The sequence below is a fragment of the Tachysurus fulvidraco genome, chromosome 19 (assembly GCF_022655615.1).
Source record: "Tachysurus fulvidraco isolate hzauxx_2018 chromosome 19, HZAU_PFXX_2.0, whole genome shotgun sequence".
Taxonomy (NCBI): domain Eukaryota; kingdom Metazoa; phylum Chordata; class Actinopteri; order Siluriformes; family Bagridae; genus Tachysurus; species Tachysurus fulvidraco.
The window spans coordinates 2,631,940-2,648,308 of NC_062536.1; the positions used below are offsets into that span (position 1 = coordinate 2,631,940).

At 44.3% G+C, this 16,369-nt stretch overlaps 1 protein-coding gene and 1 long non-coding RNA gene across 7 annotated transcripts in view; one reads left to right on the forward strand and one right to left on the reverse strand.

The window, feature by feature from the left end:
* Positions 1-5,090: 5,090 nt before the first annotated feature.
* On the reverse strand, positions 5,091-5,839 carry LOC113635300. The gene is made up of 3 exons (XR_003438791.2): positions 5,649-5,839; positions 5,471-5,553; positions 5,091-5,304 (listed from the first exon to the last, which is right to left on the reverse strand). It is a non-coding gene; the product is annotated as an uncharacterized LOC113635300 (long non-coding RNA).
* A 14-nt stretch (positions 5,840-5,853) lies between these two features.
* Positions 5,854-16,369, forward strand: part of LOC113635306 (cytoplasmic dynein 2 heavy chain 1-like) — a 12,391-nt gene continuing 1,875 nt past the window's right edge. Inside the window, exons 1-6 of one of the 6 annotated variants that reach the window (XR_007138577.1) lie at positions 5,854-6,127; positions 6,315-6,385; positions 6,498-6,705; positions 7,938-8,093; positions 8,204-8,332; positions 9,352-9,489. Coding sequence is in view for 1 of the 6 variants with exons in the window: in XM_047803893.1 (XP_047659849.1) it covers positions 8,363-8,401; positions 8,510-8,680; positions 9,352-9,498; positions 9,578-9,801; positions 9,914-10,025 (693 nt within the window). In the remaining 5 variants the exon portion in view is untranslated. The other 5 variants (XR_007138579.1, XR_007138580.1, XM_047803893.1 and 2 more) reach the window with 5 other exon arrangements.

Genomic DNA, 16,369 nt, shown 5'->3' on the forward strand with positions numbered 1-16,369 from the left:
TGTGTGGGTTGCTGAACAGCCCCAGTCATTACCTTTATCAGCACTGTTTAACCCATTATTGCAGCTCAACTCAGATATGTAGACAATTCAAAGAATGTTTTTTTTTGTTTGTTTCTTTTGTTGCTGATGAAACACACACACACACACACACACACACACACACACACACACACACACACACACACACACAAAAATCAGTCATGCACCAATCAATAAGCGTAACACATACCAAGGAGGCAACATTTCACTGTATATGATTTCATAATAAATGCTTCCTTCTGGGTGTTTTGAGCTTTTCGAGACTCTGACAGGCAGCAGGAAGTCAGTGAAAGAGGGCAGTGCTGCAAAAAAAAGTAATCAACATCAGACACTTCAAACCGGTACAAATGCCTGGAAATAGCTTTGATATTCTCAGAATATTCTCATTTAAAACAGGACTTTCTTAATTGTCATGACTATTTTTCAGAACTTTTTACTTTTTTCTGCACAATAAAATTGAAATGAATTTATTTCAGATGACTGGGCCTGGGGCTCCTGCTCTAAATACACTTGTGAACCTATAGTTATTTATTAGATAATTTGCACCCCTCTCTCTCTCTCTCTCTCTCTCTCTCTCTCTCTCTCTCTCTCTCTCTCTCTCTCTCTCTCTCTCTCTCTCTCTCAGTCTCTGTGTGGCAGTTATAGTAAACCTTTCAGTTAGGTCTGCATGATATGATGCCACATGCCAGCTGTCTGTTGTGTTTAAGCCTTTAGCAATGAAAAGCAGTCAACCGTTTAACAAACAAAGGCAGATATAAAACACATCACCTGAAACACATCAGGCTCGTGCTGTGAAAACTCTCCTATCCCAGTACAGAGGATCATTCAGTAATGTGGCCACTGTGCACTCATAATCAATATATACACACTGATAGCTCACTGCTTATTTATTCAGCATGTTCAGGACTCGCTCTTATTCGAGACGCCGTCAAATTAGGTTCAGACCTGAGAAAGTCGAGTGGGAAGAATCTGATGATTTGTCTCTCGTCTGGATACCAGACCACATTGTTGGACATGGAACAAAAGGCATGTTAGGAGCATGAGAGACATAAGTCACATAAAAGCATAAAAGGTTTAAATATAGGTGAATCTATCTAATATTTGTTCTTCTGAGATATTTCTAGAGATAAATGCTAAAATATGTTATCCGCCAGTTAGAACTAGAATAAATTTGAAATATAAAAAGTCTATAAAAAGTAATCAGACACTTGGTTTGCTAAAATCTTGCTAAAATCTCTGGGGGATTTTCAAAGGATACGAAAGTCACATGTGGCATCAATAAAAGAATAAAAATCTACTAAGAATTGAATGACAGTAAAAATAATAATTTACTTTACAGGGGGAAAATATAAACATGTGTGTTTGTGAGAGCAGATCAGCAGTAGAAACGTATGATTATAAAATTCTGAAGAAATACGAAGTGAAACCTGACATGAGTGAAGTCCAGGAAAGAAGTGGACTGTTGTGCTGTGGGAAGACTTTCAGCCTCTAGACAAAATGCTTTCCAAAAGGACAGGATGTTGTCCAGAGACCTATTTATAGCACACTGTCTGGAGAGACCTAGTCTCTGAGAATAGTCCAACTGCAGAGTAATGAACTTCAAACCAACACAGAGTTTCCATGGGTCTTTGATTCTATCTCCATTTACAAGGATTTATGAAAATGGGAATTAAAGCAATTGATGAGTTGGGTGAGTGTGGGAACATCATAAGAACATTTTTATTGAAAGAAAAAAGGAGCATCCCAATTAGATCCAGCAGATTCTCAGGTAAATGTTCAGCCCAGTTTGGGTTTGGATGGTTTCTCATGTTTTTTTATGTACTGAGCATAACAATGTATACATTTTGATTGATCTCAGCTGTACACATTTACATTTACGGCATTTAGCAGACACCCTTATCCAGAGTGACTTACAACTGAGCAACTGAGGGTTAAGGGCCTTGCTCAGGGGCCCAGCAGTGGCAGCTTGGTGGACCTGGGGTTCAAACCCATGACTTTCCGATCAGTAGCCCAACACCTCAGCCACTGATCTACCACATCCCACACCACACTGACATCAGGCCTCGCTGACCATCATGTCTCCGGACATGGAAATTCCTGAATATACTCAATTATAAGATTGTAGTAAATCAAATATAGGATCTTAAGGCTGTGGAGTTTGAATCCAGCTTCCATCCTGTTTGTGGAGTCGAACAGACTTTGGAGTGAGTATCTATAACTCTCCCCACACACAGTCTGCCTGTGGGACCGGGTATTATTAGCTGAAGTCGCATGTACACAGCGCTACATTCATTCATTTTCTACTGCTTATCCGAACTACCTCGGGTCACAGGGAGCCTGTGCTTATCTCAGGCATCATCGGGCATCAAGGCAGGATACACCCTGGACAGAGTGCCAACCCATAGCAGGGCACACACACTCTCATTCACTCACGCAATCACACACTATGGACAATTTTCCAGACATGCCAATCAACCTACCATGCATGTCTTTGGACCGGGGGAGGGAACCAGAGTACCCGGAGGAGGCAGGAATTGAACCCCAACCCTGGAGGTGTGAGGCGAACGTGCTAACCACTAAGCCACCGTGCCCACCCACAGCGCTACACTAGTCATTAATTACACTGGGCCGTTGTTCCAGATCGATCAGCCTGCCAGGTTCACATAGATGAACAAGCAAGAAACTGCAGAAATTGTATTTATCATCACTCTAATGTACGTTACTGGAGCTGAGTTTCTCAGACTCTCATCCTCTCACTTAACACTGATCTCCACTAGGTTGTGTTGTTGATGAAGGCATTTACCCCTTTAATGAAGGTGGATTCACACACTCTCCAAGGTTACTATACACACGTTTTGTGTGCAGGATTTTTTTAAAACTCTTTTCAGGAGGGTGATCTGTACATTTACATGTACTAGTGCAGTGTGTTTATCCAGGGCAGTTATCTGAGTTTTAATTATTGATCTACAGTCAATCTTGCCATAATGTTAAAAAAAAAATCTCTCTTTTCAGGACTGGCTTCAATATGTCATCAATGTAGGCTATGAGGAATTTTCCCAACATGAGACATCAGAAGACTGCTGGAGAAAAAGAAAACCCCATAGGCCATGATGCAGTTTTTTTAGACATGGGGTAACAAATGCTGCTTAGGTCAAACATGGATGAGATTTTATTTGTTTGTGCAGCTGTTCTATTGTCTAAAGAACTAGAAACAGTAGATTGTGACATTTGATGCATATCTTATTCAACCCTCTGTAAAGTATACAAGGTCTTTCATTTCCACTAAAACCCTACCAAAGTGGTAGAGTTGGATAGGTGGAAGCACAACAGCGTGGGAGTTTCCTCACTATATTCCTTCACAGCTTAATTCTCTGGGGTGGGCAGTATATAACCTCTATTACTCTTTGCCTCCAGGGGAAGCTGAGCGCTATGGGGTACTTGGAGGCCCTGTGGATAGATAGTGTGAGTGAGAGTGAGCCACGTCTGCCGACCACTGGCTGGAGGATCCATCTAATAGGTGATGTCTGTACAGAAGCAGAGTTGACACCAGAAGTTGGACCAGGAGTGTAATGTTTTGCTTGGATGGAGCATGTCTGCACCTCCTCTGTCCCTGAGGCAGACGCTGGCTGCTACGTAGCCTTTCTCTTTGATAGAAATTACGCCAGAGTGAAATGGCAGTGCTAATGAGCCATACCCAGAACACAGTGAACATTTAGTGTACTGACACACACACACACACACACACAAACACACACACACACACACACACACACACACACACACACACACACACACACACACACACACACACACACACGCACTCCTCCTAACCTAAATAATCTTATTTACAACCTTCAAGATCTCCTCCAACACTTGAATTCACATTTGAGGCTTTGGTACGTATTGCACTGAACTGTTTATGATGCTTGTAATCACTTCAGATGCCATTTTCCTCTTTGTTTAATAGATTTTTATTCCCAATGGACAGTGGTGTCAAAAGTATTCACATTCATTACTCAGGTAGAAGTATAGATACTAGGGTTTAAAAAGACTTCTGTAGAAGATGAAGTATCGACTCAAGCTTTTAGTGTAAAAGTAAAAGTGTAAAAGTACTGGCTTTAAAAGTATAAAAGTAAAAGTAATTCAAGGAAAAAATGCCATTAAGGACAAAAGCTTAGGCTGTGCCACAGGGGCCTATTGTTCACTATCCCACCTCCTCAAAAAACTATATTTCTAAAGGCCATAATGACTATAATGTTATATTAAAATGTTAATGTTGAAAAATTTGGGATGCACTAGTCTACCTGTTTCAGACACATACTGTACAGTATATGCCCATTGAAAAAGAACACATTTTCGTACAATGTAAAAACATTAAAGAACCATATTATACACTGTAAAAAAAAAAACAAAAAAAACAAAAACAAAACAGAAATAACAAGCAAATGCATGGCAGCACAGGGTGCCAAATGTTTGCCATTAATGAAAATAACAGTAAAACCCCATGAACTGAAGTAACATGTTTACACAGCAACATGAAAAAAGAACGTTGACCATACAGTACTATAAAATGTTTAAAACGTAAACTGAAATAACATACTTTGTCTGTATAATTGCAAATACATGCATAGACCATTAAATGTAATGGCATTATTTGACTGTAAGTTCACATAACATGTTTAAACCCTTATTTAATAAAACATGTTTTAACTGTAAATGTAAAAACATGGTGTAGCAGTTGTTTAACTAAACATGATGTGAATGTAGATATAAATGACATGTTGATACCATTACTTCATAGAGCATGTTTTGACTATAAACTGAAATCATGTTTTAATCATTATTTAACAGAGTTTGACTGTAAATTGAAATAACATGTTGACCGTTATTTAAAATAACATGTGTTGACAATTATTTGAAAAAATTAACTGTGATGGACCATAATTTTGAAAGGCAGGTATAGTATTTTGATTTTGATTATGGCTTACAGATCATTTTATATGTAGTTCATGAAATGTACTATATGTCACACAAAAAGTCATTAGAGAAAATCATTTGTATTTGTCCCTCTTTATTTTCTTCTGTTACAGTTGTAAATAACAATAATATTACAAACTTTAAACAGTGCTACAGTACCATCATCTAAACATTGCTTATATGCTTAAAATACAACATTGACAATTCAAATTAATTTCATCATTGCATCTTCCACAAACTACACTTCGAACAGAACAATGGTCTCCAATTCAATCTCCATGTTGATGCCTTTAAAAAATAAGAGAGAAAATGGTTATATATCATACATCACATATCTATATTCATTATCATGTCTGATCATGTTACTCTTTTTAGATGTTCTTGCATTTCTTACATAAAAAAAAATTAGTTTTTTACTAAAAATATTTGTTCATTAAATATGTAATGCACTTACAAATTTTATGATGGTCCACGACACCTTACTTCTTCAGACAGTTTAGTGATGTGACCTCACCCACTGACAAGCCCAAGGGTGCACTGCAACAGCAGAAACAACGTAAATACAGTAACACTTGTTGATTACAATTTTATATTTAATAATACATGAAAGCATATTTAGCCAGTATGATTACCTCACAATGTCGCAGGAAATTTCCCCTTTTGCTTTCTATGGTAGCCATTTTTTGGTGTGCGTTTCTGCACTGTTTTGACCTTTCTTGTTAAGTCCCGCCTTCACGCACGCCATTGGTCAAACTGCTTCTCAATCATTGCCCTCGGCCCAACGGCATCAGCCAAGAGACAAAGCAGCAGCCTGTTAACTGCAGGTGGTCCATCATGGCTCCAAAACAGCGTAAAAATGCCTCAAGGAAAACATCCCTGTGTTTTTGTTTTGGTCGGGAAACGTGCTCATTGACATGGCAAATAAGCTAAAACACGGAGCGGAGTTGGTTTCGCTGGATTAATTACAGGCGTCAGTTTGTTTTCAAAAACAAAAAAAAAAAGCTTTGTGTGTAAACGTGACCGTTTAGACAACACATTCTGCTGTATGAATGCAATATATAACAGAATGACAACAAAAAAAATCATGGACCTCGATGTCGAGTGGTGAATGGTAAGTGTTTAACAACATTGTGTGGGTCAGACAGCTGCTCATGAAGGTACACACACACACACTGTAGTGTGTAATAAATACCCACAACACATCATGGTGGAAGATTATATCACATCAGCACAGGTGTGTGTGTGTGTGTGTGTGTGTGTGTGTGTGTAACAGTTGGCTCATTTCTACAACACCATAGACCAACAGATGATTCCATCACAGAAACCTAAGATGCTGAATGATCCTCTAGCCTTTGAGAAGGTTATTAAGGTGACCCCCTACTGCTGTTGCACATCACACACAAGACAATACATTTAAATGCAGTATAAACTAAAAAGATAAACAAATAGATTCTTATTAATGTTGATATGTGAATTTGTAGCAGAGTCACAGGATGGAGGAGGAAAACTGCAGATAATGTGGGACAGTCCAAAGGAGTTGGAGATTTAACTTTAACAAGCTTCAGAATGCTGCAGAGAGGCTTTCCACACACAACAGGAAGCTACAGTTCCAGCCTGTGTGTGAGGAGCTGCGTATGAGGTACTACAGAGAGTTGAAGCGCTTCATCAGCATCCCCAATCAAGTCAGAGGTGTGTATGAAAGCAATTGGGGGGGAGGAGGGTTCTATATTCAGCACTATGATCGACAACCACTCCCGAGCTTTCATCACCATCTACAACAATGCTGAGCAGCTGTTCAGCAGAATGCAGCAAGTACAGGACACATTCAGGGAGAGCGGGAACACACACACACACATACACACACACACACACATTTCTCTAGTCAAGTGTACCTGTATTTATTAAATTACGTATATAGTTAAAGGTGAAAGAAAAAAACAGACTGAATAGATGGATGGATGGATGGATGGATAGATAGATTGATAGATAAATAGATAGATAGACAGATGGAAAACACAACTGTGCCACAGCTAAGACTTTAAGTATTAGAATAATTATTTCCCCTTCCTCTGGCCCTTTTCTCACAGGGAGTTGTGTTAACAAGAGTGTGTTGAGTGCTGGGTCTTTCCCTCCTCCTCCTCCTCCTCCTCCTCCTCCTCCTCCGGTGCGTCCCCATATGTCTGTATGTGTCCCATGCGCTTGTGTGTCAGTATACACCACTGTGCGTTAATGTGTTTTATTTGTTTCACTTCCTCTTTCCAGTCTTCAAAAGAAACGCTGACTCTTGGTTTCTGTCTTATGGTTGAGTGTGTAAATATCTCTCACACACACACACACACACACACACACACACACACACACACACACACACACACACACACACACACTTCCACTTCCCTCTTTGCTCTAATGAACTGAACATTCAAATGTTCTCTCACTTTCACACATTTCATCACGGTTAAGAGGGATCATGGGATAACAAACAAACATTCCGTACTCTGCACATGAAAGACTATAAAGCAGAATTCATCCATGTGAAAACGAAGTCAACCCTTTACATCGTCCCGCATGCTGAAGTTAATCCATGTCTGTTAAAAATCGTCAGGTCCAAGTCCGAGTGTGTGTGTGTGTGTGTACAGGAGTGGGTGGTGTTGGGACAGGTGTATATGGAGGCTCTGGTAGAGAAACAGTACAGGACTGGGAAAGAAACTTCAAAGCACTTAAAGTGAAAGGGAAAGAGCTTGAATGTCTTCCCATGTAAACAATCACACACACACACACACATACACACATACTTTGTCTGTTACATACTTTTATTGCGATTTCAGAATATTGCTCATTATAACTGATATTTTTTCCACACAATACTGTAACAATATTACATCAGTGTAATTAAGGTTTATACACAACTGTGTATGCAGGGAGGATTGTGAGCACATTGAGCTCGATGATCCAGACATGTCTCTCGCATTGGACACACTACATGACCTTCAGCGTTGCTCAGACATGTGGAGCCTATATGAGGAGTTTCAAAACACACTCAACACCAGTGCACAGCAGGACTGGATCACCTTCAGGTGTGTATATTCACACACGGTAACACACACAATATGATATGATAAAGCATTTGTACAAGTTTTTCACATAGCAGCACTATTTTATTGTTTACTGTGTGTTTTCCCTGCAGGAGCAGGACACATGAGTTTGAGGAGTTTGTGTTCATGTGGCACGATCGCCTGAGGAAGCAGGAGGAACACAACATCATGATGTTAAAGTGCTTTGAGATGTTCTTTTAAAGGCGCTATAGAAAATAAAGGTTATTATTATTATTATTATTATTATTATTATGACGGTGATGCTGCAAAAAGAAGTGGATAAGTACAAGGTATGAGTTCCATTCTTTGTAACTGACTGCTCAGGAGATTTAAAAAATGTTGTATCTGGCAGCTTCCTCGTGATCAAACAACGTGTGTGTGTGTTTGTGCACCCATAGGCTCACCTTCCTGTGGTGAAGTACGTGAGAGGTGATCACCTGTCTCAAGATCACTGGCTGGATCTGTTCAGATTTCTCAACCTCTCTAAAGGAACCACGCTGGAGAGACTCTTGTTCAAAGATCTGCTGACCGTCTCACACACCATCATAGATCGAGCCTTGGACCTAAAGGTACACACAAGCACACACACACACATGTCTCATGTGGGTTTCTTTACTTGTTCCTCAGCAGATTTAATGAGCTGATTTTATTTCTGCTTCAGAACGGGGATTTTACTGTGGATTAGGAACTATTAAGAAATAAAATGTCTTTAAAAAAATAGGTCATAAAGAACAAAGACTTATGCAACAATGACACTCTTGATTTGCATGAATGAATATTTTGAAATGTGTACTGTGTGTGTATGTATGTGTGGGATATTGAGTATGTGCGTGTGTCTTTGTATGTTTGAGTATGTGTGTGTGTGAGTGTGTGTTTGTGCGTATGTTTGTGCATGTGTGTTTGCATGGGTGTGTTTGTGCATGTGTGTTTGCGTGGGTGTGTTTGTGCATGTGTGAGAGACAGAGAGAGAGAGAGAGAGAGAGAGAGAGAGAGAGAGAGATGAATGTGATTTCCCAACACAATACAAACAGAGATCATGTGCTCTTGCCAAACGCTTAGAAGTTACCAGAACCTTAGTGAGATGCTGCTGTAAAGAAGGTTAGGTTAATCTCTCTCTCTCTCTCTCTCTCTCTCTCTCTCTCTCTCTCTCTCTCTCTCTCTCTCTCTCTCTCTTTCTGTCTCTTTCCTCTCTCTCTCTCTCTCTCTCTCTCTCTCTCTTTCTCTGTGTGTGTGTGTTTAGGACCTGAACAGCCGTGCTCATGCAGAGTTTAGTATCCGTGAGGTGGAGCTGTGGGCTGCTGGAGCATGTTTCTCTCTCACTGAGTACACCAACAGCACCGGCACTCACATCAGCCTCATTGGCGAGTGGAGAGACGTCATGAATCAGGTAAGAGATGGAGACTTGCGAGATGATCTGTTAAGTGCTGATGTGCTGATTGCTTAACCCTTTATGTGTCTTTGTGGAGGTTGGAGATAATCGGTGTTTGCTGCAGTCTCTGAAGGACTCACCATATTATCAGTGCTTCCACGACAAGGTGTCATTGTGGGAGACTCGACTCACTGATCTCCATGACTTCCTGCAGAGCCTCAACAGCATCCAGAGGAAGTGGCTCTACCTTGAGCCCATATATGGGCGTGGTGCGTTGCGGCGAGAACAGGCCCGCTTTCACAGGGTGGACCAGGACTTCAGGTAAGAAACTGTGACTGTGTGTGTGTGTGTGTGTGTGTGTGTGTGTAGGAAGTATGCATACTGTGTATGGAGAAGACAAGATAACGATGTATGTGTGTGTTTGTGTGTTTAGGGCCATCATGTCAGATGTGCAGAGAGACACCAGAGTGACGTCTCTAACCACACGAGCGGGAATGAGAAACGCTTTGAATACACTGCAGGATCAGCTACAGAACTGTCAGTAATCCCTCAATGATTTCCTTGAGGTGCTGGAACACACACACACACACACACACACACACACACACACACACAATCACACACACACACACACACACACACACACACACACACACAATCACACACACACACACACACACACACACAATCACACACACACACACACACACACACACACACAGACACACACACACACACACACACACACATAATCACACACACACAGACAGACATGCACATGCACACACACACACACACACACACACACACACACACACACACGCATAATCACACAATCACACAGACACACACACACAGAGACATGCACACACACACACACACACACACATAATCACACAATCACACAGACATGCACACGCACACACACACACACACACACAAAGACACAAACGGACACACACACACAGACACACACACACACAATCACACACAGACACGCGCACACAGACACACGCACATACACAGATACACACACAGACACACTCACACACTCGCACACAATCACACACACACAATCACACACACACAGACAGACACACGCACACGCACACACAGACACACGCACACACAAACACACGCACACACAGACATGCGCAGACACACACACACACAGACACACGCACACAGACACACACACACACAATCACACAGACACACGCACGCACACACTCACACACGCAGACAGACACACACACACAGACACACGCACGCACACACACACACACACACACAGACATGCGCACACAGACACACGCACACACACGCACGCACACACACACAGACACACGCACAGACATGCACACACAGACACACACACACACACACACACACTCACACAAAGACACACACAGACACACGCACACACACAGACATGCACACACACACACACTCACACACACACATGCAAAAAGACACACACACGCACACACAGACACACACACGCACACACACAGTCACACACACAGACACACACAGTCACACACACAGACACACGCACATGCACACACGCACAAGCGCACACACACAGACACACACACACACACACACACACTCACACAAAGACACACACAGACACGCACACACACACATGCACAAAGACACACAGAAACACACACGCACACACACACACAGACACACACACAATCAGACACAGACACACACAATCACACACAGACACACGCACGTGCACACACACACAGACACACGCACGCGCACACACACAGACACACACACACAGACACAATCACACACACACACACACACACAATCTCACACACACACAAAGACACACACAGACATGCACACACACACACACACAAGCACAAAGACACACACACAATCACACACACTCACACACACACGGACACATACACAGACACACAGACACACTCACAGACACAGACAGACACAGACACACGCGCACACACACAGACATGCTCACACACACACATGCAAAAAGACACACACACGCACACACAGACACACACACACACAGACACAATCACACACACACACACACACACAATCTCACACACACACACAGACATGCACACAAAGACACACACAGACACACGCACACACACAGACATGCACACACACACACACAAGCACAAAGACACACACACAATCACACACACTCACACACACACGGACACATACACAGACACACAGACACACTCACAGACACAGACAGACACAGACACACACACACAGAGACACACACACACAGAGACACACTCACACACAGACACACTCACACACAGACACACTCACACACAATCACACACACAGACACACTCACACACAGACACACTCACACACAGACACACTCACACACAATCACACACACAGACACACTCACACACAGACACACTCACACACAATCACACACACAGACACACTCACACACAGACACACGCACACACAGACATGCGCGAACACACACACACAGACAGACACAGACACACAATCACACACACACAGACGCACACACACGCGCACACAGACGCACACACACGCGCACAGACACACACACACAATCACACACACACACACACACACACAGACACACGCACACACAGACACAATCACACACACAATCACACACATGCACAAAGACACACACACGCGCACACACACAGACATGCACACAAAGACACACAGACATGCACACACACACACAGACATGCACACACACACACACACATGCACAAAGACACACACAGACACTCACACAATCACACACAGTCACACACACACGGACACACAAAGACACACACTCACGCACACACACACACTCACACACACAGACACACACACACAGACACACACACACAGACACACACACAGACACAGACACACACACACAGACACACACATTCACACACACACACAGACAGACACACACACAGACACACACACACACAGACACACACACACAGACACACGCACGCACACACACACACGCACACACACACACGCACACACACAGACACACGCACACACACGCACACATACACACACACACACACACACAGACACACACACACACAGACATGCACACACACTCACACAAAGACACACACAGACACACACAGACACACACACACGCACACACAGACACACACATACACAATCACACACACACAGACACACACAATCACACACAGAGACACACAGACACACACATACACAATCACACACAGAGACACACGCACACACACAGACACACAATCACACACACACAGACACACGCACACACACAGACATGCACACACGCACACACAGACACACGCACACACACACACAGACACGCACACACACACACAGACACGCACACACACAGACACATACACAATCACACAGACAGACACACACACACACGCACACACAGACACACACACACAGACATGCACACACACACACACACACACACACACACACACAGACACACGCACGGACACGCACGGACACACGCACACACACACGCACACACACACACACACACACGCACACACAGACACACACACACAGACATGCACACACACACGCACACACACACAATCACACACACACAGAAACACGCACGCACACACACACGGACACACGCACACACACAGACATACACACACACACACACAGACATACACACACACACACACACAGACACACGCACGGACACACACAGACACACACACAGACACACGCACACACAAACAATCACACACACAGACATACGCACACACACACACACACAGGCACACACGCACACACACAGACACACACACACACAGACATGCACACACACGCACACACACAGACACACACACACACACAAAGACACACACAGACACAGACACACACAAAGACACACAGACACACACGCACACAAAGACAAAGATACACACACAGACACACGCACACAGACACACTCACACACACTCACACACACACAGACACACACACAGACACACGCACACACACACACGCACACACACAGACACACGCACACATACACACACAGACACACACGCACACACACAGACACACACACACACAGACATGCACACACACAGACACACGCACACACACAGACATGGACACACACACATGCACACAGACACACACACGCACACACACAGACACACACACACACACACGCACACACGCACACACAGACACACACATACACAATCACACACACAGACACACACACACAGAGACACGCACACACACACACACAATCACACACACAGACACGCACACACAGACACACAATCACACACACAGACATGCACACAGACACACACACAATCACACACACAGACATGCACACAGACACACACACAATCACACACACAGACATGCACACAGACACACACAATCACACAGACAGACACAGACACACACACATACAATCACACACACAGACACAGACATGCACACACACACACACACACACACAGACACACAATCACACACACAGACACACGCACGGACACACGCACGGACACACGCACGGACACACGCACGGACACACGCACGGACACGCACGCACACACACAATCACACACACAGACACACACAGACACAGACACACACAGACACACGCACCCACACACACAGACACACACGCACACACACAGACACACACACACACAGACATGCACACACACGCACACACACAGACACACACACACACAAAGACACACACAGACACAGACACACACACACACAAAGACAAAGACACACGCGCACACTCACACAGACACACGCACACAGACATGCGCACACACGCACACACACAGACACACACACAGACACACACACAGACACACACGCACACACACACACGCACACACACAGACACACAATCACACACACAGACACACAATCACACACACAGACACACAGACACAGACACACAGACACACGCACACACACAGACACACACACACACGCACACGCACAGACACGCACAGACACACACAGACACACGCACACACACGCACACACACAGACACACACACACACCTTCACACATACAGACACGCACACACAAACACACACACAGACACACGCACACACATAGACACACGCACGCGCACACACATACAGACACACACACACAAACACAGACAGACAGAAACACACACACACATTTATGTGCTGATGTTTTGTCTGGAATGTTTCCTGTGTGTGTGTGTGTGTGTGTGTGTGTGTGTGTGTGTGTGTTGTAATGGTCTCCTCACCAGCTTTCCCAAGAAGACCATTAGACAGCTGCAGCTCATCGAGAACTCTGCTGCCAGGGTTCTGACTAGAAGCAAAAAAGCAAAGCACTGTGCAAAGTCCGAACTGTGTATAATATAAAACTTTCCTATGCAGGGTTCTAGACAGGCACATATGGGGGGCAGTCAGAAATGTGAAGGGGGCATCATGTGTACACATCATGTTCGAGCACGGTTTTTTCCCTGTGCTTAGAACTACAGTGTGGGGCGGGGCCTTACGTAGGGGTCTGTCAGACAACGGTAATTTGTCTTCAGTCTGTCAAATTCAGCATACATGGACTCATCGCTGTGCAACACTGCAGCTTCTTCAAAGTCTTTCCACTCCGTGACCGTGCTGAAATCCGACATGACACTACGTTAGGCTACGTCTTGACTCATTTGCATACGGACGGTGATTGGATGTTTACTGAGGGCACAGGGGAGGAGTGTGTGCGTGTGCGCGCGTGTGTGCGCGCGTGTGTGCGCGAGTGTGTGCGCGTGTGTGTGCGCGTGTGTGTGCGCGTGTGTGTGCGCGTGTGTGTGTGCGTGTGTGTGTGCGTGTGTGTGTGCGTGTGTGTGCGCGTGTGTGTGCGCGTGTGTGTGCGCGTGTGTGTGCGTGTGTGTGTGCGTGTGTGTGTGCGTGTGTGTGTGCGCTGCAGCCTGTGAATGAATACACACAGCGGGGGGACAGAGACATGAGGGAAATCTAATACCGTATTGTATGTAGTGTCCCTTTTTCGGCAGATTTTTCCGCTACCGCAGATCATTTTATCAACTTGTAATATCTTCATTTTGTGAGTATATTAACATGTGCTTTCTCAACATTACAAAATTTTGATTTGAGGGGGCAAGACATTTATTTGAGGGGGCGCTGCCCCTCTTGCCCCTGCGTAGAGCCGGCCTCGTTCCTATGTACAGTTATACACTGATGTTTGGGTGAGTGTGTGTGTGTGTGTGTGTGTGTGTGTGTGTATGTGTGTGTTTTAGGGCATTGATGTGAAGTCTATGGATTGTATCTCTGTGGGTTTGATAAAGTGCTGAGCTTGGGGCTGTTTCGATGAGTTTAATCGTCTGGAGGAAGCCGTGCTCTCTGCAGTGTCCATGCAGATACGAGCCATTCAGGACTCACTGAGACAGCATCGAGACACCTGTCACCTCCTGGGCAAAGAGGTGACACGCACGCACGCACGCACACACACACACACACACACACACACACACACACACACACACACACACACCACACATACCTAACTGAACTCTAGTAGAACTTGAGTGTCCAGGTGGAGGTAGACCCAAACTCTGGTGTGTTCATCACTTTGAATCCTGCCGGCAAAAGCTATGGAGGGAGACCGAAACTTCCAGACAATCTCAAGCAACTTTTCCGTCCGGTTGCCATGACAACCCCTGAGGTCATCCTTTACTCTGAGGGCTTCAAACAGGGGAAGGAGCTTGCACACAAACACACGGCTGTGTTCAACCTGGCTAGGTTAACACACACACACACACACAGACACACACAAACATATACACATACACACACACGTACACACATACACACA